The sequence below is a fragment of the Bubalus kerabau genome, chromosome 3 (genome assembly GCF_029407905.1).
Source record: "Bubalus kerabau isolate K-KA32 ecotype Philippines breed swamp buffalo chromosome 3, PCC_UOA_SB_1v2, whole genome shotgun sequence".
NCBI classification, from domain to species: Eukaryota; Metazoa; Chordata; class Mammalia; order Artiodactyla; family Bovidae; genus Bubalus; species Bubalus kerabau.
The window spans coordinates 161,526,333-161,548,538 of record NC_073626.1 but is presented as its reverse complement, the minus strand read 5'-3'; the positions used below and the strand labels follow the sequence as shown (position 1 = coordinate 161,548,538).

Here is a 22,206-nt window from a genome sequence, read left to right as displayed (position 1 = left end):
TACACCCAGAGTCCTTAGCTTATTCTGCCACTTTTCTGGACCACACCATGAGAAGGGTCAGCCAACTCCATCCCCCCACCTCCTGGCCTCCCTGACTCCTAACACCAGCACCTCCTGACCTCGCTACCCCACTCACAGCACCTTCCAAAGAACTCCTTGGGAAAGCCACTTGTTTGAATGAGGGAGGGGAGGGGAGGGCAGAGAATGGCAGGCAAGACAGACAAGGGGTCAGTGATGGCTCCATTAAGATACTTGACTTCCTTAGAGCTTTGCTCCGGACTTAACATCCACCATGCCCCTGCCCGCTCTCCAATTTTGGCTGCCCTCTCCCCCACTTCATCTCCATCCCCAAACTCAGTCTCTCCTTTGTCTGGGATAGAGGGCACCCTGGCCAGCATAAGCATCTGTGGCCACTTTGCCTCCCCAAATATTTCCCAAATCCCTTGCCACAGCCAGGCCTGTGGTGGGGGCAGGGAACGTGTTGGGTGGCCAGGCCAGGGAGCAGAGGACGTATGATGTGGGGAGAGGGTATGGCATGGAGGTCAGGAAAAGCCCAAATGGGGGGTTTGGAGGGAACCCAGATGTGCTGGGTTTGAATCGGAGGGAATGCAATCCTAAAGAAGCAGGCGCAGGGGGTGCCAGGCAGAGGGGCAGAGGAGCGCTGGGGTGGCCATGCCTTGCTGAGGAGAGGCAGGATGGGGCCCATGGTGGCTGGCCCAGAAGGGACGATGCCGGGGTACCCCCAGGGTGGGGTGGTCACAGTGAGCTGCCTGTGCCCTGGGGGCGGGGGGGCTTGTGTGAAAGTGAGAGAGCCCTCATGGGAGAAGAAGCACTTGTCCCCTAGAGGAAAGGGGGCGCTGATTAATCGGGGCGCTAATGAGCAGCAGGGAGAGGAAGCTCAGAGGGGCGGGGAAGGCGGCTCCATCGATCCGAGCCTCGGAACCAGCAGCTGAAAAAAAAAAGTGAGAAGGGAATCGATCTGAGGGAAACGGCAGCAGCCAGGGATTAGAGCCTGAGGTCCACCGGCTGCCCAGCGGCCACCCCTCCCCTGCGGCAGGCCTACCCTGCCCCGGAAAGGGGCCCAGGGTGGCGCCCCAGGAGGGCAGGGAAGGGCTCTGCACACTCTTGGCTGCAAGCCCAGGTCAGGCCGTGTCCATTGCAGGTCACCCAAGCATGGAGCACACACACACACAGTCGCCCCAACCCCAGCCCTTTATGGCACCCTGCAGGGGTTGGCCCCAGCCTCTCATCAAAGTAGCTTCCTCAGGGGCCCTTGGCTGGGCCAGCTCCTTCACTCTGAGGATCCCAGACTCCTGGGGCCAGGGGCTTTGTCTGGCCAAGTCCCAGAGGGGACAGGGGTTGGTACTGAGAGCAGCTGCTGAATTAGCACTCAGAGTCGCCAAGTGACCACCGACAGCCCTCATCGCTGCTTCTGCCATGCTCACCCCTCCCTGTAGACCACCAGACCCTTCCAGCCTTCCTCCCCCACCTCCTTGTCCTCCCCAGCCTCTCTCTTCCCCTTTTCTCCTGGTATTGATTTTTCTTTACTGGTTTTTTTTTTTTTTTTTTTTAAAGGTAATTTAATTGCCTTTTTAAGGTTACTTCAGTCTGGGGCTCTGCCAAGAAAACGGGGAGCTACCCCCAAGCTCTCCCCCGGCACTGGTTGCCGCCCAGGACTCCGTGCGTGTTACTAAATTGTCCTGTGAACACAGGTTGTGCTCCCCAACATAACTGGCCTCCATCGTGAGCCCAAAGCACACCCTTTTCCTCCTGAGGGTGCGTCAGGAAGCCTTCAGCCTCTAGCAGGAGTGAAGTCGGGTGGTAACCTGGTGTGGAGGGGATAAAGGGGGCAGAGGGCAGAGGGTGGTGAGGGGAGCTCCAGGCCACTGAGAAGTGGAGCAGCAGTGAGCCGCAAGCGCCCTCACCCCCGCCCCCCGACTGCCCCACAGCCAGCTGTCTCCAATTGTTCCCAAGTCCCCACCATCCAGTCTCCCAGATCCCGGGAATATGGCTGTGCTCAGTGGGAGCCCCTCCATGTCCTTCCAGCCCATCCCTTGGTCTTCCCCCCATCCCTCCAGCCTCCCCTGTCACCCCACCCCATCCCCTTTACACCCCCTTCCCCTCTGGCCCCCCGTCCCTTCTCCCCTCCCTCTCCCCGCTTCCCTGCCTGCCTCCCTCTCTGCCCGGCTGCAGTTGGGTGATAATCTCCCTCATTTAGCCTCCCGGCTGCTTCCCCGGCTCATTGCCCAGCTGGTCCCTGGGGCCCGGCCCAGCTTCTTCCCCACCCCCACCCCTAGCCCTGCGCCCAAGCTCCCCCTTCCCTTTCCCCTGTGCTTCTCCCACCCACTCCCAGGGGACCGGCTGCTCCCTGCAGTGAGCATCAGGGCCAAGTGTGGCTAGCTGGACCCGGGCGGGTGTAAGCAAGGGGGGAGGGGCTGCCCAGGACTCTGGGGGTGGGAATGTGGGTGCAGGTTGGGGGGGAGGAGTTGGGAGGGGGGAGGGCAGGGTCAGGACGTGAAGCCTTAGCCAGTCGTCCTCTGCCCGCCCTCCGCCCTCCTGTTGGTCCCACTGCCCAGACTTGTTCCCCAGTCCAGTTCTCCACCCACCCTCACCCAACTGAAGCAGGCTTCCCGACAGAGAGAGCTCGGTGGATGGACTGAGGCAGCGATTAGATTGGCATCTGTACAGCCTGACCAGCTAGGGCGTGGGAATGGGGGGTGGATAGGTGAGGGAGGGCCGGAGGGTTCTGACTCAGAGCCCCTGGTAGGGGGCATGGAGGTTTTATTTGGGCAAAGTGCTCTGGAAGGTAGACCTGGAGGCCTCTCAGGATCCAGTTTGGGGGTTCCTAGCTATCTTGCCCCCGGCCCCCAGGCCTTGGGTTGCCTCTTCTCCCAGCCGGGACCCCCAAGCTAAGCTGCATTTGCCTCTTACCCCCCCTCTTCGTGGGTCTCACGCTCCCAGCCTGGGTGACATGACCCCCAAACTCCTAGACAGAATGGTCCTAGAGCGAGCCCCCAGCTACCCTCAGCTTCCAGAGTACACCCCCCCTGCCACCCTGCCCAGCCCAGCTGATACCTGTCCCAGGCCTGGCTCTGCTGGGGACCCAGGGCACCAGCCAGTGTGGGACAGACGTGGGTGGGAAAGGGACACGGATCGGGGGGCGGAGGCCGGGACTGGGCCAGTCCTGGCTGGTGAGCGAGCAGCGGTGACAAACGGGCTGTGCGGGGGCCGAGGGGCGGGGGGCGGACGGCGGCTGATTTATCTGGGTTATTTATGCCGCGGACGAGGCAGGAGAAGCGGTTAATGAGAGTCCCAGCGAAGGGGGTGGGGAGACCCGGACGTGATCTGAGGCAACTGAAGAGGGTTAGCGTCCCGCCACCGGGCCCTGCCCCCACTGGCCACCAGCACTACGCACCCCTACTCTGTCCGAGGGCCGGGTCAGCCCGGCCTTGACCCCTCTCCTGTGGCTGGCACCGACAGCCCCGCATCCGGTTTGGGGGCCCGCCCAGGCAGAGGCAGTGGGGGCAGTCTGTGACGGGAGGTTGAAGGGGACCACGTCTGAGATCGAGGGGGCGGCTGGAGGAACAAGGGGCGGGGGACAGAGAAGGGAGGCAGAGAGGGAAGAAAGATGCAAAATCTCTGCTGGTCAGAAGCTGACCAAGTCTGAGTCTGTCGAGGGAGGGTTGGAGTGGGGAGAAGCCAATGTGGGGCCGGGTAGGCAGCTGGCAACCTAGGAGCTGAGGCTGGCGAGAGGGCCAAGGGCACTGGCGTTCTATCTGGTGGCAGCCAGGAGTCATCGTAGGGGCCTCAGAGGCAGAGGCAGGCCGGGGGTGGAGGGGTGGTGGTGGTGGTCAGAGAGAAGAGAGGACGTGGAAGGAGGAGGAAGAAGATCCAGGGAAGGAGGGGGGAGAGGGCTTTGCAGCAGTGAAAGCTGCTGGGAGCAGATAAGGCGGTACGGCAGCGGGAGGGATTAAAGCTCCGAGGGGCCGGGGCGGGGGCGGGGTGAGGGGAGGCGAGGAGGAGAGGGCTGAGGGCCGGACCCCGGGGCCCAGAAGATGAGTGCGGGAAACTAGGGCTGCGAGGGGGCAGGATTTAACCAGAGACCAGACGTGGTCGTCGCCTGGTTGAGGAGTGCGGAGAGGACGGAGTCCTCCTGCTCATCTCTGCTGAGGTGGGGGACTTTTCCGCCACTGATGGAGCCCCCATACGCTGCTCTCGGGGTAGCAGAGCTGAGTGGAGAGGGGCATTCCTTGGGAGTAGGAGGCTACTGAAGACTGCTGGGGAGGCGGGTGGCAGGGGCCGGCCCTGGGAGCCTCCGAGCTCTGATTAGAACTTGGACAGGACACGAAGCGCCTCCTTGAGGCGGCCAGTGGAAACCGTGTCACAAGGGACCTTGACCACAATCAAGGGTGCCCCGCCAGCCCACTGGGGGATGGAGACCCCCACTTACGTCCAGGGTGGCAAGGACCAGTGTTTCGGAGGGGGGATTTCTCTGTGGGTAAGGGCGTGGGCACGGAGAGGGATAGTGGCTTCTCCCAGCTCAAGCCTCAGACACGATGCCCCTTACCACCCGCCACCCACCTGTTCTGCAAACCTTCCTGAAGGGTGTCTGGGGAGGGAGAAATCCCTGATCCCTACGGACGAGGGCCGAGGGCGGTTCAGAGGTGGCCCGGGCGGCGGAGGGGAGCCCGGAGGGAAGGAAGGGGAGGAGGCGGCGGAAGGGGCGAGGGCGGCGGGCGGGGCAGAGTAATTGCACGTTTGTCAGTTCTCCCGTCTCCGCGCACGAGGGAGCCTGTGTGGCGGTGGGTGTAGCTTCGCCTCCAGGAGTCTGTGTGTCTGTTGGCAGAGGTGTCAGTGTGTCTGTCTCAGGGGGTCTGGGCTCTCCCTGGCCCCCCCGCCCCCACGTCGTGTTTTGGGGAGCGCGGCTCTGGGCACACCCAGCTGTGCTCCGTGCTGATGCGGCAGATGTGGCGGGGCCCCAGCTGTGCCGGCTTCCCGGAGAGGGGGAGGGGCTGCAATCTGCTCCCCCGATAATGGCTGCTAAGTGCCAGGGGGAGGGGATGGAGACGGGGGTGGGAAGGAGGCCCGGTCCCCGCCGCACCCCACGCTGGCCGGCCTCCCCCCAATCTGTGTTCTTGGCTCGGCCTCTTCCCCCTGGCTGGCTCCTGAAGCCCGTCCAAATTTCTCTCCACGCTCAGTCCCCTCAGTCCCCGTCCCCAGCTCTCCTGTCACCCCATCCAGCTTGGTGCCAGGGACCCGCCCCCACCCCCCCACCCGGCCCCCAGCTCGCTCCCCCTCGCTGATTTTACAGAATAATCTTTTTATGGAAACTGGGGGGGAAAAAAAGCGCTAATGGCAGAAGCGCACCCCTCCCCCGCATCCCTCCCCCCACCATCCCATACTTCCCACCCCAGTTCCCTCCATTCTCCCCAGGGGCCAGCACCCTCCTACCCCTACAGGGCCAATGAGGTCCCAGAGGTAGTGAAGGGGCATCCCAGCGCTCTCCCCTCAGGAGGCCGGACACTCCCACCGGACATTCCCACGTGCTGGGTCCTGGGACTTTCTCTTAGGGGCGGAGGGGGACTAGGCCCCTCCCAGACAGACTAGGCTTGAAGAGAGTGGAGAGCAATCAAACTTCTCTCCTTAGAAGCCCCCTCTGCACCTAAGCACATAGACAACAGTGACCTGCTCTGCCTGGGGCAGGGGGGCACACCACAGAGACCTCAGCTTCACTAGCCCCCTCCACTTTTAACACTGCCCCTGCCCCTGCCCCCACCCCCACTAGGCCCAGGAGGGGGTTCCTGGGGGCCAGGGCCTGACACAGACTTATTGGATTTCACGGTGTTTTGCTGAGAAAATAATTAAATTATCATATTTATGATGAAGCTGCCATGGCCTCTGCCAACCACTCGGAACAGAAGGGTCAGGACTGGGGGTGGAGAGAAAGGGACAGGGCCCCTGGCCTCATGGCCCACCCCTCTCCCAGCCCTCCCTCAGGGGCTGACCCCAGCCTAGAGGAGCCATCTGCAGCCCCCTGCGGACCCCACGCAGAAGCGACAGAAGGTCCGGCCTGGAGAAAAGAGACTGGAGGGACCAGGAGTGGGAACGAGGCAAGAAGCTGAGTCAAGGCAGACTGTATTGTAGATCAGGAGTGCTGAAACCCCCAGGTTGTTTCACAGGTGCTCTGACTCCGCCTGCAGGGGCCTCCAGGGGCTGGGAGGTCACACCTAGCCCAATCCCCAGGTCAACCTCAGCCCAGCCCCGCCCCCCCACCCCTCCTCCAAGAAAGCACATCTTTCTAACTGCCCAGCTCCAAAGCTCTGAAATCCTGGGCTTTGATAAAGGCCCTGGCACCCTGCTGCCTGCCACCCCTGCCGGCTGCCAGGACCCCCTCCTCCCTCCCACCCACGCCCTGCCCCTCCCCCCCCAGTCTCTTCGGGTAATTAGATTCCTCTCAATTAGCAGATTACGATCATTACCAGCTCATCTAGCAACTAAGCTCTGCACCCACAGCTGGGGAAAGTGGGGGGGGGGCACTAGGAGGGGCACACGGGGGTCATGGGTGAACACACCAGAGAGAGCTGGGTTTCTCTGGGGCTTCAGGAATGTGGAAGGAAGACTGAGGACCCTCCACCTATCCACCCACCTGCCCGAAGAGGGCAGAGCCAGAGTGTGGGAGGTGGCCAGGGCTCCTCCCCTCCCAGAATGGAGTAGCTCCCACTGTGCTTCTGGAGAGAAAGGCAGCAGCTCAGGCCCATCCTGCCTGCCAGGGACGAGAAGACAAGAGATCCGGCCTCGGGCGGGGGAGAATACCCCCATCCCGCCAAAAGCCAAGCTGGGAGTAGATGGAGCTGGCAAAGTGTAAAGCGGGCCGGGACTGGGCAGGAACCAAAGAGACCGGACACCAGGTGATCCAACCTTGGGCCCTGAGCTCCCAGGCCCAATTCCCATGCCTGCCGCCTGCACCCCACTGGCCAACTGAAATCCCTCCCCCTTCCCCTTGGAACCCTTACACTCCAGAGCCTGAGCCAGGCCCAGTGAAGGGGAACAGGGAGCCAGCATCTGGGTGAAGGCAGGGCCTGCGGGCTAGGAGCCTGGAGGGCCTTCCTCCAGAGCGGCAGAGAGGCTGAGGCTGTAGGAGGGGGAAATTTACCAGGGCTCCAGATTCATTATTCATGAGCCCGCAGCAACAACTCCAATTTAAATGCTAATGTGGGGGGGCCTGACTTAGCTGCCCCCCTTCCACCATCACCCCCGGCCCAGGCACAAGCGGAGTCCATGCTGGCTCCAGGGTTCACCCGGGTTTATTAGGGAGTGGAGAGGGAGGCCACGAGTCCTCCAACCACCCACGTTGCTCCCTGCAAGTGCGCGTGTGGAGAGCCTGCCTGGACAGAGGCTGGCCACACAGGCAGGCAGGAGCCTCAGGGAGGCAGACGGGAGTTCAGGGGGGCCTTCTGGCAGGCCCCCTCAAAGGATGATCTGGTTGGTGAAGCTGCGGCTCAGCTCCTTGTGTGGCAGAACAATGGAGTTCAGGATGAGCACCTCGGCAGGGATCCGGACGCGGCAGCCTGCAGTGTGGACCAGGGCACCAGGGAGAAGCCGTGGGGAGGGGAGGTGAGGGGCAATGAGCTGGGGGCCACCGCCATCTGGGGGTGGGGGGACCCCTCCCTGCCCATCTGTGCCCCCTGCGACTCACACAGGACCTGACACACAGCAGACACTGGGTAAATGTTTGCTCAAGGAATACACACACACAGACACATGGGCACACAAACGCTCCCAGGGCATGGCCATCACCTGTGGAAGTTTCTCGCAGCCCAGCACCCCAGGAAGCATACCTAGGATAGTGATGGCAGGCAGCAGCTTCCCGTCCCTGAACAGGCTCTCACTGTCCATGTGGGCTCGGGGGTCGTTGGGATTGGGGTCATTGGGGGTACCCTCCACACGGGCCCAGCGCCCCACGGTGCTCCCCCAGCCCACGATGCTGTGCAGAACACACGTGTGCTCCTGACAAACAGCACGAAGGGAGTGAGGGGCCAGATGCAGAGCCCATGGGGTGCACTCCTCCACTTGGCCTCTGGGGGTGCCACGTGGGCAGCATGGGCCTGGGTGCCTACCTGCAGTGTGGCTCCGTGGAGGACGATGCTCTCTCGGAGCCGCACGCCCTCACCTATGGTCACCCCCTCCCCGATGGAGACGTTGGGGCCCAACTGTGGAGAAAGCACAACCATAGGCCTTGGAGGGCCCCAAATCCAGTCCCCTCACAGAACAGATAAAGGGGAAGGGACCTGCTTGAGGCCACCCTACAAGCCGTGCACAAAGGAGAGACCCCACCCTGAGCTCGGGAGAATCTGTACCGGCCTACCATCCTGATGGCCACCTCCCTTCCTCCCTTCCTCTGGGCTGGGCCACTGCTTACCACCGCCGACGGGGCCACCTTAGCAGTCGGGTGGATGTAAACATTTCCTAGAAGCAGAAGAAAGGACTGGGAGCAAATGCCCCTAAACCACACCTGGTTCAGGGAGTGTGGGACTGAGACTTCACCTCTGGATCTGTGACCAGGAGTCACAGCTCAGAGGGGAGGAGGGCTGAGCTGGGGAGCAAAGGTTATGGATTGGGGCAGGATGGGTACCTCGAATCCGTGGACCCCCTGGCGTGTGTTTGGCCAGGCGTTCTGGGTGAGTGAGCTGGTACTGGCTCAGATAGAGGCGGGAGGCATAGAGGGCTGAGCTGGGGGCCAGAAAGTGGAACGGGGGCTCAGGGGCCAGTAGGGCCTGCGCCCACTGCCCCAAAGTCTCAGATGACCCAACCACCCCATCAGAGGCTGCTCCTATACCCTGCGGACTTGATCTGGCTCCAGATCCCGTCAGTGAGGTGCACGTAGATCTGGCCCTGCCCGGCCAGGGCGGAGAATACATCCTGCTCCAGGCGGATGGTACCTGCCCCGGGCCATAGGCCTAAAGAGTCCTCCCTGGCACAGAGGGAGAGATGCTGACATCAGTTCCCCAGCTGAGCCCGACTGGGGGCCAACACAATCTCCTGGGGACAGGGATCAGAGAGAATCCTACCACCTCTCCAGGTCTGGTCAGATCTGCTCCAGAGGGATGCTCACATCTCAGGAAGCTCTCCTATCACCCTCACACACATCACCTGCCTCTCTCCACCCTCACCCTCCGAGTTGCTATGTCCCCAGGCACAGACCTGCTGCCCATCCTGCCCTACATCCAGAGGGAGTTTGACCAGACCTAGGTTCTCCCCACTTTTCCCATTCTCCCCGCCATCCGCCCTCCCTCTCAACTGGATGGAATGAAACACAGACAGACTCACCCCAGAGGAAGGCAGCTGGTGAGGGCAGAGACAGTCACAGAAAGAGAGGGAGAGAGAGAGAGAGAGAGAGAGATGGTGGAGATGCCAGCTCCGCAGAAACAGAGAGGCCAGGAGAGATGGAGAGAAAAGCAGAGAGATGGGTGGGAGTGAGAAGATGGTGATGCGTGAATGAGGCATGAGATGGGAGATGGGCAGGGGAGGAGAGAATGAAGGCAGGGATCCACAGAAGGAGCAGGTCCCAGCCTAGGACGACGACCCTGGGCTGTGGCTGATGGTGAACAGGGCTCCGGGGCACTGTGCTCCAGGGGGAGCCTGGGCCTGAGAGTATGGGTGTACACGCGCACGCACGTGTGCACACACACACACCTGTGTGCACCCATGTATGTGTGCTGCCGTCTGTTCAGAAAGGCATCTCTGGGACACTCAGGGCTTGAGAGAAATGGACCAGAAGGGGAGTGGGCAGGCAGTGACAGAAGAGGAACTGAGATGGATAAGGAAGAGGGACAGAATGAGGTTAGGAAGGGAGGGACAGGGAGGCTCAGCTGGAGATGACAAGTGGAGACAAGAAGGACAAGGAAGGTGAGCGGGTGGATGTGGAGCCTGCAGAGACTGGGGGGAAGTGGCGGGGGTGGGCCGTCTGTGACCAGGGGCACTTGGGGTCACAGGGTCATGGGGCCTGCCTCACAGTTGCCCATCCTGCTGATTTCGCTGGAAGACATCCCGGAGGGGTTTCAGGGCTTCTGGGGAAAAGAGGTAGATGCCGCAGTTGATGATGTCACTGACGAACGTGCTGGGCTTCTCCACATAGTGCAGGACCTGAGGACAGAGTAGGCTGGGGTTAGGGGAGGAGAGGCCACTGCCACCACCTCTAAGACCCCCTGAGCTCCAGGTCCTCCCTGCTGCCAGAGTGGTCTTACTGCAACGCAGACTGCCCCCGGCTGCTGGCCTTCACCTTCAAGGTAAGTCTGAACTACATGCCTTTCTCCTCCCCACTTCCCAGTGTTCCCAGAACACAACTCCATGCTATCTATCGCATACCTGCTCTGGGAATGCCCCTTCCCATCTCTTCATCTGAAAAACTAGGCTTTCAAAACCCAGTGTGAGTCCACTCTGCCCCAGAGCTAGCTTCTCAGATCCGGGCACCCCTGACCTCTGGCCACACCTCACATAGCACTTGTATCATTTGTGATGGCTGGGTTTCCCACTAGTCTGAGATCCTTAGAAACAGGGATTGTCCTTCAGCTCTACTTCTCTTACACCTAGCTAGTGCCTAGCTCAAAACTTCAAAATAAAATTTATGCATGCACATGTGTGTATACATGTATTTTTAATACTAAAGCTGGAACAAATAAAAGGGGTATGTAAAAGTCAGGCTCAGGGAGCTTCACAAACAATAACAGAGACTCTCCGCCTTGCTGATTGTGCTCTGACTTCCGTAATTCTGGAGATGCTACGTGGCTTCCTGCCTCCGGGCCTTTGCTCATGCCAGTCCCTCTACATGCAATGCATTCCCATCTCCTTCATCTAAACAGATCTCCAGGTAGCCCTCCCCTCCCTTAGCCAGGCAAGGCTGGGTTGGGCCTCTTTTTGTGCTCTTGTAGCACCCCAATCATTTATCTGTGATGCCTTCACTCTCGCAATCTCTCTAGAAGGGGTACAAGATGAACGACCGAGGACATGCCCCACCTGTTTGACAAGAGTGGGGCCCACCCCAGAGTGGTGCAGCATTTCCAGAGGGGGAGTGGTTGGAGAATGATGACACACACAGGCCCTTCACCCCCTCCTCCCACGCCTGTCTCCTATCTCATGCCTCATTCACTCATCACCACATTCTCATTCCCAGAGCAAGCACCCAGCCAGCCCCCTCTCTGCTCTCACCTCATGCGTCTGTGGATTCTCCACAATGCAGCCATAGTTGAGGGACTGTGTCCTGTTAGCCTGAAAGACACACACAGAGACAGTGACCTGCTAGCTCCAGAGCAGCAGGGTCTATTTCCTCTGTCTTTCTTTCCCTCTCCTATAACACCCGGCACGCATCTCCACAGCAGACAGGGCTTCTGTCTGCAGCAAGGGTGAGAACTGACAGCTGCCGCCACCCCCTCACCCGCTCCCTGCGGCTGAGCAGCCAAAGGGCTTGGGATCTCCACCGCCATCTCCACTGCTCCTGGGGTTTCTGGCACAACTCCATCCTGACGCCCGTTCCCAGTCCAACCCCCTGGGCTGCCTCCCCGACACCCTGCATTCCAGAAACATTTCTGGATCACACCCCCTTGGCACCTTCCAGCTCCCCCGGGCCCCCTCACCGTGGTGCCAAGGAGCAAGAAAGGGTGTGGCTGGTGTCTGTGGACATCCAACATGGCGCTCAAGGGGAAGTCGGAGCAGACGTCAGCGTTGAGCACGAAGAAGGCTTCAGGGCCTCCAGCCAGGATCTGGTCCCGGAAATGGTAGAGACCACCCCCTGTGCCCAGGGGGGCAAATTCCTGCAGGTACCTGTCCCCAGGGACCCCAGGGCCAGCTCAGTGAGATCAGAAGAGACAGATATGAGGAGCCTGGGTAACTGACGACTCCTGCTCCCAGAGGTGCACCTGCCCGCGGTCCACAGAGAAACTCAATAAACTCAGGGATTCACAGATGCCCCAATAAGAATCCTCCTAGTGTGTGAGGTGAAGTCCAGTGGATGGACCCCACTCCCAAGAACCAGAAGTTTAGGGCACTGCCCCCCAACCCCCACACCACCCATGGGCACAAACACCTGATGGGAAGGTTAAACTCCTGCTGGGCAGCTTCCAGGAACCGGGTAAGGGGCTCATCAGGCTGGTAGAAGCCAATGAGCAGAATCTCCTGCATCCCAGGGACCTGGGCATAAAGGAAGAGGTTGGAAGAAAAAAATATCTGATAGGAAAGAATGAAAACGGGGAGAAATCCCGGGAGCTGGCCACGAAGTCTGGAGACCACAGTTTCCTTTTCAGCTGTGAGCCCCTGGGCGCCCACTTTACCACTCTGGCCTGTTTCCTCCTCTGGACAATGAGGAAGTTTGGAGAAAGTCTCAGTCCCTGATGTTTTCATCTTTTATTATTCTATTATCCCCTGACCTCTCACATCTGAATTGGGGCTCACCCTAAGGAAGATTTTGCCTACCAAGCTGTGTTAAAGAATAACCCATTCATTCCCCGCACCCCATATTTATTATCTGTCAATCTGAGCTTGAGGATATAATTTATCAAGTGCCTATACTATACTAGGCACTTTACAAACACGATTGCAAGCTTTGCCACCTCACAAAGCAGGTCTAATCATCTCGGTTTTTACAAATAAGGAAACTAAGGCTCAGAAAGACTAGGAAATTTGCTCATGTTCTTACAGCAAGTAGAAACTAGATTCAAATAAAACCCTGCCTGCTTCAATACCAAAAGCAATAAAGAAATTAGCTCCTCAGTGAGCAAAGGTATGAGTTCTGTGCTTTGCTATCATTAAGGTTCCCCCAGCTACAGCGTTAAATTGTCTCTAAGATTTTTGCCTGATCTCACATTTCATGCTTTAAAAATAGGAGCGGAATCTGAGCACGAGGCCAGATGAGAGACTAGGTTAGGGGAAGACAGGAGGGCATCCGTACAGAACAACTCCAGGGGTCAACATCCACATTTTCATTTGTAAATGGTGGTCCCTGAAGTTATGCCTTGTGGGAAAGTCATGGTTGGAAAAGGGGGAAATATGGATGAAGGAGATGAGCAGAAAGTGAAGTGGGAGAGAGCCTATGGGGTTACCTGGGCACAAGCCTCAATATGGTGCTGGATCATAGGCACCCCCGCCACAGGAAACAGGGGTTTGGGCACCTCAAATGACAAAGGCCTGAAGCGAGTCCCTGGGAGAGGAGAAAGAAGCACATTTCAGCTTCCTGCCTCCTTCTGCACCCACCCAGTCAACCACTTCAGCCCAACCTCCTCCCCTCATTCCCCTGGCTCCTCACCCTTTTGAGGGCCTCCAATCAGGATCACAGCTTTGAGCATGATGGCGATTGCTACCTAAACCTCAAATCCCAACAGAGAAGTCAGGCTCAGATCTCACACCTCAACCCAGGAACCTGATTCATATCCTAACTAGGCCCCAAACCCCAAATAGTAACACTTAGCCCTCTCCAAGGATGTAAATCCAAAGTTCAATATGCACCTGCCCAGGACACAACACCTCATATATTTCACACAACTCAAATCCCAGCCCAGACTCCAGCTGGCCTTCAAACCCCACAATGAATCCACCCAAATTCTGAAATTCACACCCCACAATTTGACCCCTAACAGTCTTCTCTCTGGCCACAGATTCAGCAAACCCAGAAACTCAACAAGAGACACCCTTCTCAGATCTCAAACCTCAAGAAACCTAAACTCCAAACCCATCAATTCCCAATTGTTGCATCCTGACTAGATCTTAAGCCCTGTACCCCAACAGTGAACCCTGAATATTGAACCTCATACCCGGAGTCCCAAATATCTAACTACAATCCTAAGAATGGCTCCCAAGTACTGAACTAACACTGATGCGTATATAATGCATCCCAAATTCAATTTAAAATAAACCTATATAGGCTGAACCTGAATCCTAAAACTAACCTCTAGGTGATGAACCCTGAATCAAAAGACAGATTCCTTTAGCGTCCCAAACACCGAACCTACCAAGCCCTGAGCACCGATACTGACGACAAGTACTGAATCTCTGGATTCGGAGAACTGATTGTTGACCCTCTGAACCCCACAACTGACTAATAAATCCTAGCCTCGCGCAGCCAGAGATTGTGGTACCAACACAAGAGCGTTAGGGCGGAGAGCCAGTCGAGACCTCCGAGCCGCTCTCGGTCTACCGTCCTCTGCCCGCTAATCCTTTCGGCACCCCTCCATCAGCTCCCTTTACCACTAGTCCCCTTTCGCCAGATCTGTCGCCCGCTACTGCTCGCTCCTTCCGCGCACGTGTCTTCTCGCAACTCGCGAGAACTCCTTCGCAGAGTCTGCCGGGAATTGTAGTTCTTAACTATCCTCTTACTTTCTACCAAGAGCCAGGAGGTGAGATTTATGGGAGAGCACGGGGGCCTGGCCAAGGAATCTAGTGGGCCGGATCCAAATTAGAAGAATGAGCCTGAGAAACTGAGATTGGAATTTAAGATTAGGCCCTGAGCTGTCTGGGAAAAGGCCCAGGGGTATCAGCCAAAGCAGAAAGCCAAGTCCCAGGGAAGAGCGAGGCTAGAGACCTGAGGGAGTGTGGCCAGCCTTGAGATGGACGGGGCCAGAGTGCAAATCCCCCGGGAGAAGGTGGGGCTTGAGCTATGCAAACGAAGAGAAGGCGAGTGATAGACTTCGTAGTGCAGGAACTTTTTGACCGTGAGAGAAGTCATATCTCAGATTCACTGTCTGCAAAATGAACCACTGGACTAGGCACCCTCCAAACATTCTGATCCCAACTTTCTGTGACCTTGGTGTGTTGCTCTGGAATAAGCGTGGGTGCAAGTGCAGGGGAAATGGCGTCTCAAAAGAACAGAATAGACGCCGAGGGTCAGAGAGCAGCTTTATTAAGCAAGATGAAGGAGGGTGGTCTGACCCACCCACCCGGGGCGCCGGCCAGGGCGATGGGTCTGAGGGTTCCTTTCAGGCCACATCCACGCTAGCAATGGATGGTCCATGCCCAGGCTGTTCTCCACTTACACCTCGTACTTGCCGCTGTCCTCCGGCGTGGCCTGGCGGATAGTCAGCGTCGTGGTGGCACTGCCGATCTCAAAGAACACTCTAGATGGGAAGAAGGGAAGGGCAGGGCCTGGGGTCAGTTTAGGCGGGTTCCGCCCTGGGTACTGAACTCCATTCTTCGCCGCCCAGTTCCCCGCCCCTGTTGCACTCCCGCCAATTTCTGGACCCCGCCCCGCCCAAGCTCCCGCTCCAGGTGCTGTCCTTGCGCAAGTCCTCGCCCTCACCTGTCGTCTTCTTGTCTTCCCTGTTTTTGGCCCAGCCCACGTCGGGCGCAGGCTTACCCAGGATCTCGGCAATCAGCGTTACTTTGGCGCCTTTGCGCGCCTTAGTGTTTATCCGGTCCCTTCTGAATCTTCGCTGGAACTAGAGAAAGGGAGAGGGACTGCCGCCCAGTAAAAGGACCTAGAGATGAGGCAGGCAGGGCATCACCTCCCCAGCTAATACCCGTCTCTAAATACTAGATGGATTTAAGCTCGCTGTGTGATGGTGGGCAGGTCTTTAACCTCACTGGGGCATCATCTCCTCAACTGTCAAGCGGGACTAATCCCGCCCTTCGCAGAGGTTAATGAAGAAGGATCAATAGAGATTCTAGGGCTGAAAATCTGGAAATGTTCGCACATCTAGCGATGCCTCGGAAATTGCCCTGGGCTGAGAGCCAGAAGACCAGGGCTCTAACCCTGCCTCTGCTTCTGGCTCGCAGTGACCTTGGGGCCCTGGAATAGCGTGACTGAAGCCCTTAGCGGACTTCATAGGCTGGATGGGATGGAATTCTGTGGTTAGGAAAGGAGTACGCGCACGGCCGGCGCTGCGCCCTGGTCTGCGGCTCAGGCTGTGCGGGGGCTGGGCCACATCCCCAGGCGGACTCGGGGAGGCCCAGCGGTAAGCGCAGCAAGACCAGACTGTGGGCGCCCGCCAACTGGTGCTACGTCGAGCGGTGACACTGCCCCCAGGGCGCGTAGCACCTTCCACAAGGATGCGCGCCGAGTCGGAGCACTGGCCGAAGGGGTTGGTTACGGTGACGCTGTACCGGCTCAGATCTGCCAGCTCGCCGTCGTGCACCACCAGTGCCACTACGTCAGGGTCCTTGAAGACATAACGACACTTGGGCCCGTCGCGCAGCTCCTTGCGGTCCTTGCCCCAGCGGATGAATAGGTCCGGGAAAGCCGAAACGCGGCAAGTCAGCTTCGCCGCGCCGCCCTCCATCAGCAGCACCACGTCCTTCAGCGGCTCCAACACTCTCGGTGGCCCCTTCTCGCGCAGCTCCTTCCGGGACCTACCCGCACGGTCCAAGTCAGGCCCCACGCTCTCATGACACGGCCCGGGCCCACCTGCAGCCCTGTCCATCCGTACAGCATCCCTTGCTCCCCATCCACCACCCAGCCCACTAGACCCTTAAACGTGTGGGGGTGGGTAGGGAAGGAAGCCTCTCCTGAATTGTTAGTAAAATTGTCTTCTCTGGCAGCCACCCCTCCACCCCTCAGAAACCGCTCTACTCTAAGTCCAGTGACCCTACAGGTACATGACACTGTGCTCAGTCAGTATCAGTTCAGTCACTCAGTCGTGTCCGACTCTTTGCGGCCCCATGGACTGCAGCACCGCCAGGCTTCCCTATCCATCACCAACTCCTGGAGCTTACTCAAACTCGTGTCCATCGAGTTGGTGATGCCATCCAACCATCCATCCATTCTCCTCCCGCCTTCAATCTTTCCCAGCATCAGGGTCTTTTCCAATAAGTCAGGTCTTCGCATCAGGTGACCAAAGTATTGGGGTTTCAGCTTCAGCATCAGTCTCCCCAACCCCCCAAATACAGTCTACCCCCATCCCCCAAATGCAGTCGTGAGCATTCTGCAGCTCCAGCTCCCTTCCTCCAGCAATTCTCCAGAGCTCCCCCTTACCTGTGGTCCTGGTAAGAGGCCTGGATGCGAATGGCTGCTTTCTGAACCTGGGGGTCATTGATATCCAGCATACATCCAGGGGGAGGGGCCGCAGCGGAGCAGAACACAGCCGCTGGTTTTCTGGCAGGAGCTGGGGAGCAGGAAACAAAGAGGTCTAGGCTGACACACAGATTCCGAATTTCAGCCTTTTCCCTGTAGGTTCAGAACATCCCCCTATGTGAGAGTGTCTAGGCTGACCTGAAGATCTAGACTCGCTGTGAGGGCTCAGCTTCACCCTGCTGGGTGGCAGGCAGCATGGCCTTCCAAACGGCAGGGCCAGGGCACGGGTAGTTGTTCAGCCCCAGGCCCAGGTTTTATACATGGCTCCCCTCCTTGCCTTCTTTGGCGTGGTTGCCCCAAGCCCCCGGGGACCCCAGCCTCCATTCCCTGACCCACACAGTCTCCTTATTTAGCCTGAGATGCCTGGGATGCTAGCTCAGCCACTGGGGCAGCCCTCAGGGGAAACCTGGGCGGCTCCGGGGCGCACCACACGTCAGCACCCGGACAGCTGGGCAGCTGGGCATGGCCCCATCCCCTTTTCAGAGCAGGGGCTATCCATCTCACTTCCAGGAGAACTAGGCACGGCTTCAGGTCGACAGGAGACTCAGCTCCCCGCTGGGGAAGTTTACACTCAGTTCAGTCCCTGGAGAGAAAGACAACACGTGGGTCCTGGACACAGTCAGTTAAGGGGTGTGAGTGTTTGTGGAGGTGCCCTTGAATAAAGCCAGAGTGGCGATGGGCTTCACTGTCCAGCTAGCCAATTATGAGAGGCCCACGTGGCAGTCAGGACCAATCTGGAAACACCTTACTCCCCCCAACCCCAGGAGTCTAGGGTTGTCATTTCCACGCTGTGCCTCCTGGTGGTAAACAGATAAACCTAGAAGGGATGTTAAGGATTTTTGAGAACAGCCACCCCTCCTGCTGCCCCATTCCCACACTCCCCTCCACGGGACATCGTAGGGTCTGGCTGTGCTACACTGTCCCTGGAGATTGGCACTGACTCTGACCCTCTAGGTCTGCCCAAGCTCCCTCCTTGGGCATAAGCTGGTGTATAGGGGCATCAGACCACCGGGGGTGAGGGGGCTAACTCCTCTAAGATTTGCCTGGAGTCCAGTCCACCCAGGCCAGGGCACTAGATAAGCCTTGCTTCCCTTCACTGTAACTGCCTGCCCAGGTGTGGAGCACTGTCAGCTTTTGATCAGAGCAGTTTTGACACGGCTCTGTTGACATAAATTACCTTTGCTCCTCCGGGTTTGGAACAAGCAGTTCACATGCCATTTCCAATGGAGATGAGAGGGAAGCTCAAGATCAGAGGGGGGACGGGAGAAGAATTTTACCATTTATCAAGATATGAGTTCAGGCACCTCATTTTTATATGAAAACACTTGCAGTGTGTAGGGGATTAGAGACTCTCACAGGCAAACTGTATATCTTCATCGCTAAAATGGCAGGTGGTAAAGGTGGCTCTCTGGCCCCTTCCAGCTGGCCCTAATACTCTGTTATTTTATGATGATGGGGTTTGGCTCTTCCCTTGTGTCCTGAGAAGCCAGAGAGGCTGGGCTGGGCAAAAGGTGGTTTGGACTACAGCCAAGAAAGCCTCAAACTTGATCAGCAACACACCAGCACCACCTCAATGTGCTCACGGTGAAAGGCTTTATTCCTTTTACATGGCCAAGAACAGAGTTTTCAGTCTGGGGAGGGACAGTGGGGCACAGTCCCTCTGAACACAAGAACTGGCTCCCCCTCCATCCACCTCAGGGCAGGGCAGCCCAGTTACAGGACCCAGTGATCCTTCTGTGGCACTGCAGGAGGGCAGCTAGAGTCAAGGCACCTTAGCACCCAGTGGATCCCTGGCTTGCCGTGGGAATAAGAAGGGCCAGACTTAGTGTCCCTGGGCCCCAAGAAAATCCTCATCTATGGCCCCACCGCAGCAGGCGCACTGAGGGCACTCACAGCTGCCCCGTGTGTGCTGATTGGCGCTCTGACACAGAGCATGGGCGCATGAGCCTGCCCTGCTTTCCTCTACAGCTCTTTTCACCATCTGCTCTTACCAATCGTCATGATGAAACCCCCTCTGCTCCAGGGGGTCAGGACAGAGCTTCCCTGTCCCCTGAACACAGTGAAGAAGGCTGAGCCAGGATGAGGGTGTGGGCTGGTCCCTTCCAGAGCCCAGCATCCTCCCATTGCGATGATGGAACATGTGAGAAGAAGTCGGGGCCACCCGTATAGTTAGAGGCTGGGGGTGGGGATTCAGTGGTCCTGCCAGGATTTCAGAAACTTTAGAGGGAGAAACACACCCACATCTTTCCTCTCTCAAGGAATAAGGGACAGGTGAGGGGCCAGAAGGGTCAGAGGGCAGGGGAGGAAGGTCCTAAGGTGCTAGGTGGTATACCTCGATTCTCACTGGTCCAGAAAAGGCTGGAATGCCCCGTCCCAGTACCCTGGCATTGTGTACGCGCTGTACCCCCCAGTCATCCCTCCCCATAGACCACACACATAGGTCCTGCTGCTTGCTGTTTTTATTTTCCTTGTGACAGACAGACAGACAGCTGCACAGACAGCTGGATGGCTGGGGGTGGGGTGGGGATGGTCAGGACAACATAGGCAAGAGGGATTGGATGGCAGGGAGACTTCATAAAAGTCAATAAATAAATAAATATGAATGAGAAGGAGGGTGAAGGCCACAGAGAGGCGGTGGGGACATCCTCGGGCCAGCACAGAGGGCCCAGCGCTGCATTCACCGGGGTAGGAGGAAAGCGCTGCTGGCTTGAGACCCCGCCTCCAGCCTTCAGCCCTCCACGCTTCTCCTTCTGGGGAGGCTGGCAGCTGGCCGCGCGCCCCCACCTGAGTCCTCTCTCCTCTCCCTCTCCCACCTCACTGCCCTCTCTCACCTACTGCCTCTGGCTCTCTGGCACTGTCTCCATGTCCTGTCCCTGCTTCAGTGACACTCCCAGCCCCTGGCCTGTAGACACCCTGGGCTTCCCCCATTTCCTCCTCTCCATTCATTCACACCCTCTTGGGTTGGTTCTCCCCCAGATGCTCAGTCTCCCTCCCCCTGAACCTCCATAGAGTCTCCCCCTCCCTATGCCTCGGCTTCTTTTCCTCACTTGCCCATTCCCTCCTTGTCCCTCTTGACCTGATCCTGACCCCACCCAGCCTGGCCCATGGGTCTCCCGCTCTGGCTCCAGCTGGGTGGCATTGGCCGAAGCCCAGGGTCTCTGTCCCCACAGGTCCATGAGGTAATAGCCCGGCCGGATGTTGGTGCTGGTGGTGTCCGAAGCCCCCCGGGCCCACCCGGCTCCACGGGGGCCCTGGAATGTCCCGGGGCGTCAGCGGGAACCCCGAGTCGAAGCCCGCGAGGCCGGGCTGTGGTCCGAGGCGCTAGGGGCTGCCTGGGTAAGAGCGGAGCAGCACCTTGTGGCGGGTGGCGGCCTCGGCCCTGCGGCGCCGCTGCTCGCCCAGGAACTCCTTGAGCCGGTTGGTGGTGAAGGTGAGTGTCTGGCGGCGCAGTTTCATCAGGTAGGCATCCTGCAGCCACGGGTGAGCCAGGCAGTCCTGCACGGAGGGCCGGCTCCTGCCGGGCCAAGCCAGGGACAGTGAGGCTGGAGGCATGGCTCCCAGAGCAGGACAGACTCCACCCTCCCAGAGACAGGACTCCCAATCCTGGATTCATCCCTAGGGAATGAGCTTGGCCAACTCTGAGACTCAGTTTCCCAGTCTCTGAAATGGGGACAACGATTCTGCCTGTGTCATAGGGCTGTTACGGGCTTTAAATGGTGGCAGAACAGCCACTTAGGAGAAGTAGGAGTAGAAACTGTAGTAATAGCAGCAGCAGCGTATTACTGGTGTGGGGTAGGAGTTGGGGGGCTTAGGTGTGGGCTGGGCCAGGGCAGTGTGAGGCTGGGAGAAGGTCATGCTGGGAGGCTGGCAGGTGTGAGACCCACTCACCAGGGATGTACTGAGAGGACCTTTCGCAAAAAGAGGGTGGCACTCTGGGATGTGTTGGGATACAGCTGGAAGGCATCAAAGCGGCCCCCCACAATGCGAGCCTCTGTTTCCTGGGGGTCTGGCTCATAGAATGGGGAGCGTCCACTGAGCCTGCAGAGGAGACAGTTCAGTTAAGAGATGCAGACTGAGGGTCAACTCACAGGTCCAGGGGGACAGTAGTGTGGGGATTTCTAGGGGCACAACACTCGGGGACAAGGATACCCGGGTACTTGTGTGTGTACATGCATGTGTGTGTATGTGTGCATGACTCGTGCACATGCATGTGTGGCTGGGGACGTGGGGGTGCGGGCAGAGGGCGGGGCCTGGGGGCACTCACATGATGTAAGTGAGCACACCCGCTCCCCAGATGTCCGTGGCAGAGCCGATGGGGTCTCCCTTTACCATCTCAGGAGCTGACAGGAGACAAGAGCCCATGGTGAGCCAGCTTCCGGGTGGCGAGGGAGCAGAGAGAGGCAGAGTACGCCACTGGGGGCTTGGGAAGCAGGACGGTGCCCAGGTCACCAGACAATGGGTACAAGCAGAGCAGCAGGCCCCGGATACTGGTGGGCTGTGTGGCCCCCAGGCGAGACTTGGGGCACCTGAGGAATCATCCCAGGCACTGAATGTGTGTGTGGGGGGGTCCCCAGAACTACAGAGGAGCTAAGAAGCAGATGATCACAAGCTGTCTCAGATCAGCTCCAAAGGTGGGCACTCATTCACGAAGAGTGTGGCCAACACTGAGATTAAGAGCCTCTGAAATCAGCTGGGCTGGCTCTAATCCCAGCCTGCCCCTTCTAGTGACAGGACCCTGAGCACTGTACTAAACCCATCTGGCTTTCCATCTCCTCCTCTGTAAAGTGTGGCTTGCACAGTTATTCTAGGGAATGGAGATGATGAACAAAGTATTTAGCAGGTAGCTAAATGGTAGCTAGTTTCCCTTATTTATATAAATTAATAATCAATTCTCCTGTGTTTATCACATCCTGGGTCTACCATGTACTGATACTGAACAAACACCTCCCTGCACCTCTGTTTCCTCATCTGTAAAATAGGGGTAATATTATGCCAATCTCCAGGGCTACTGTAAAGGAAAATTGAAAAAAATCCACGGAAAGGACTTAATTCGCGGCTCACATACAGTAAGCACTCAATAAATGCCATGTGTGTGGGTGAAGTGGGGTGAGCCCTGGCTGCTGCCCCTTTGCCAGTACCCCATTCCCCCCTTAGAT

At 58.2% G+C, this 22,206-nt stretch overlaps 3 protein-coding genes across 10 annotated transcripts in view; all 3 read right to left on the bottom strand.

Moving 5' to 3' along the window:
- Window positions 1–7,282: 7,282 nt before the first annotated feature.
- GMPPA (GDP-mannose pyrophosphorylase A) lies at window positions 7,283–14,313 on the bottom strand. 5 transcript variants are annotated; one of them, XM_055573558.1, is made up of 13 exons: window positions 14,233–14,313; window positions 13,295–13,355; window positions 13,092–13,189; window positions 12,080–12,183; window positions 11,631–11,817; window positions 11,206–11,265; window positions 10,013–10,143; window positions 8,837–8,971; window positions 8,633–8,730; window positions 8,420–8,466; window positions 8,118–8,210; window positions 7,839–8,007; window positions 7,283–7,568 (listed from the first exon to the last, which is right to left on the bottom strand). In XM_055573558.1, exons 2-13 carry the CDS (start codon window positions 13,332–13,334, stop codon window positions 7,468–7,470), a joined length of 1,263 nt encoding a protein of 420 aa, XP_055429533.1. In that variant the 5' UTR covers window positions 13,335–13,355; window positions 14,233–14,313; the 3' UTR covers window positions 7,283–7,467. The 5 variants fall into 5 exon arrangements, with proteins under 5 accessions (XP_055429533.1, XP_055429532.1, XP_055429531.1 ...); XM_055573557.1 differs by having other exon boundaries at window positions 14,128–14,287; XM_055573556.1 differs by having other exon boundaries at window positions 13,295–13,349; window positions 13,998–14,286.
- SPEGNB (SPEG neighbor) lies at window positions 13,573–17,514 on the bottom strand. Its single transcript, XM_055574464.1, has 5 exons — window positions 17,483–17,514; window positions 17,189–17,226; window positions 16,952–17,081; window positions 15,281–16,329; window positions 13,573–15,098 (listed from the first exon to the last, which is right to left on the bottom strand). Exons 1-4 carry the CDS (start codon window positions 17,512–17,514, stop codon window positions 15,645–15,647), a joined length of 885 nt encoding a protein of 294 aa, XP_055430439.1. The 3' UTR covers window positions 13,573–15,098; window positions 15,281–15,644.
- A 1,956-nt stretch (window positions 17,515–19,470) lies between these two features.
- The window catches only part of SPEG (striated muscle enriched protein kinase), a 58,776-nt gene continuing 56,040 nt past the window's right edge, over window positions 19,471–22,206 (bottom strand). For 3 of the 4 annotated variants that reach the window (XM_055573550.1, XM_055573548.1, XM_055573552.1), the window contains 3 exons: window positions 21,315–21,390; window positions 20,939–21,088; window positions 19,471–20,564 (listed from right to left, as the gene is read on the bottom strand). In XM_055573550.1, coding sequence (XP_055429525.1) covers window positions 20,372–20,564; window positions 20,939–21,088; window positions 21,315–21,390 — 419 coding nt within the window. In that variant the 3' untranslated portion in view covers window positions 19,471–20,371. The remainder of the gene's footprint in view (window positions 20,565–20,938; window positions 21,089–21,314; window positions 21,391–22,206) is intronic. The other variant, XM_055573551.1, reaches the window with a different exon arrangement.

Excerpts from the sequence above, each read along its gene's own strand:
- GMPPA (XM_055573558.1), bottom strand. The coding sequence starts at position 13,334 with ATGCTCAAAGCTGTGATCCTGATTGGAGGCCCTCAAAAGG. Across the intron at positions 12,184-13,091 it reads ATATTGAGGCTTGTGCCCAG|GTCCCTGGGATGCAGGAGAT; the intron begins GTAACCCCATAG and ends CTTTATGCCCAG. Across the intron at positions 11,266-11,630 it reads TCTTGCTCCTTGGCACCACG|GCTAACAGGACACAGTCCCT; the intron begins GTGAGGGGGCCC and ends TGTGTCTTTCAG.
- SPEGNB (XM_055574464.1), bottom strand. The coding sequence starts at position 17,514 with ATGCCCAGCTGCCCAGCTGTCCGGGTGCTGAC. Across the intron at positions 17,227-17,482 it reads CCAGCTGTCCGGGTGCTGAC|GGTGAAGCTGAGCCCTCACA; the intron begins GTGTGGTGCGCC and ends GCCACCCAGCAG. Across the intron at positions 16,330-16,951 it reads GCCTCTTACCAGGACCACAG|GTCCCGGAAGGAGCTGCGCG; the intron begins GTAAGGGGGAGC and ends CCGTGCGGGTAG.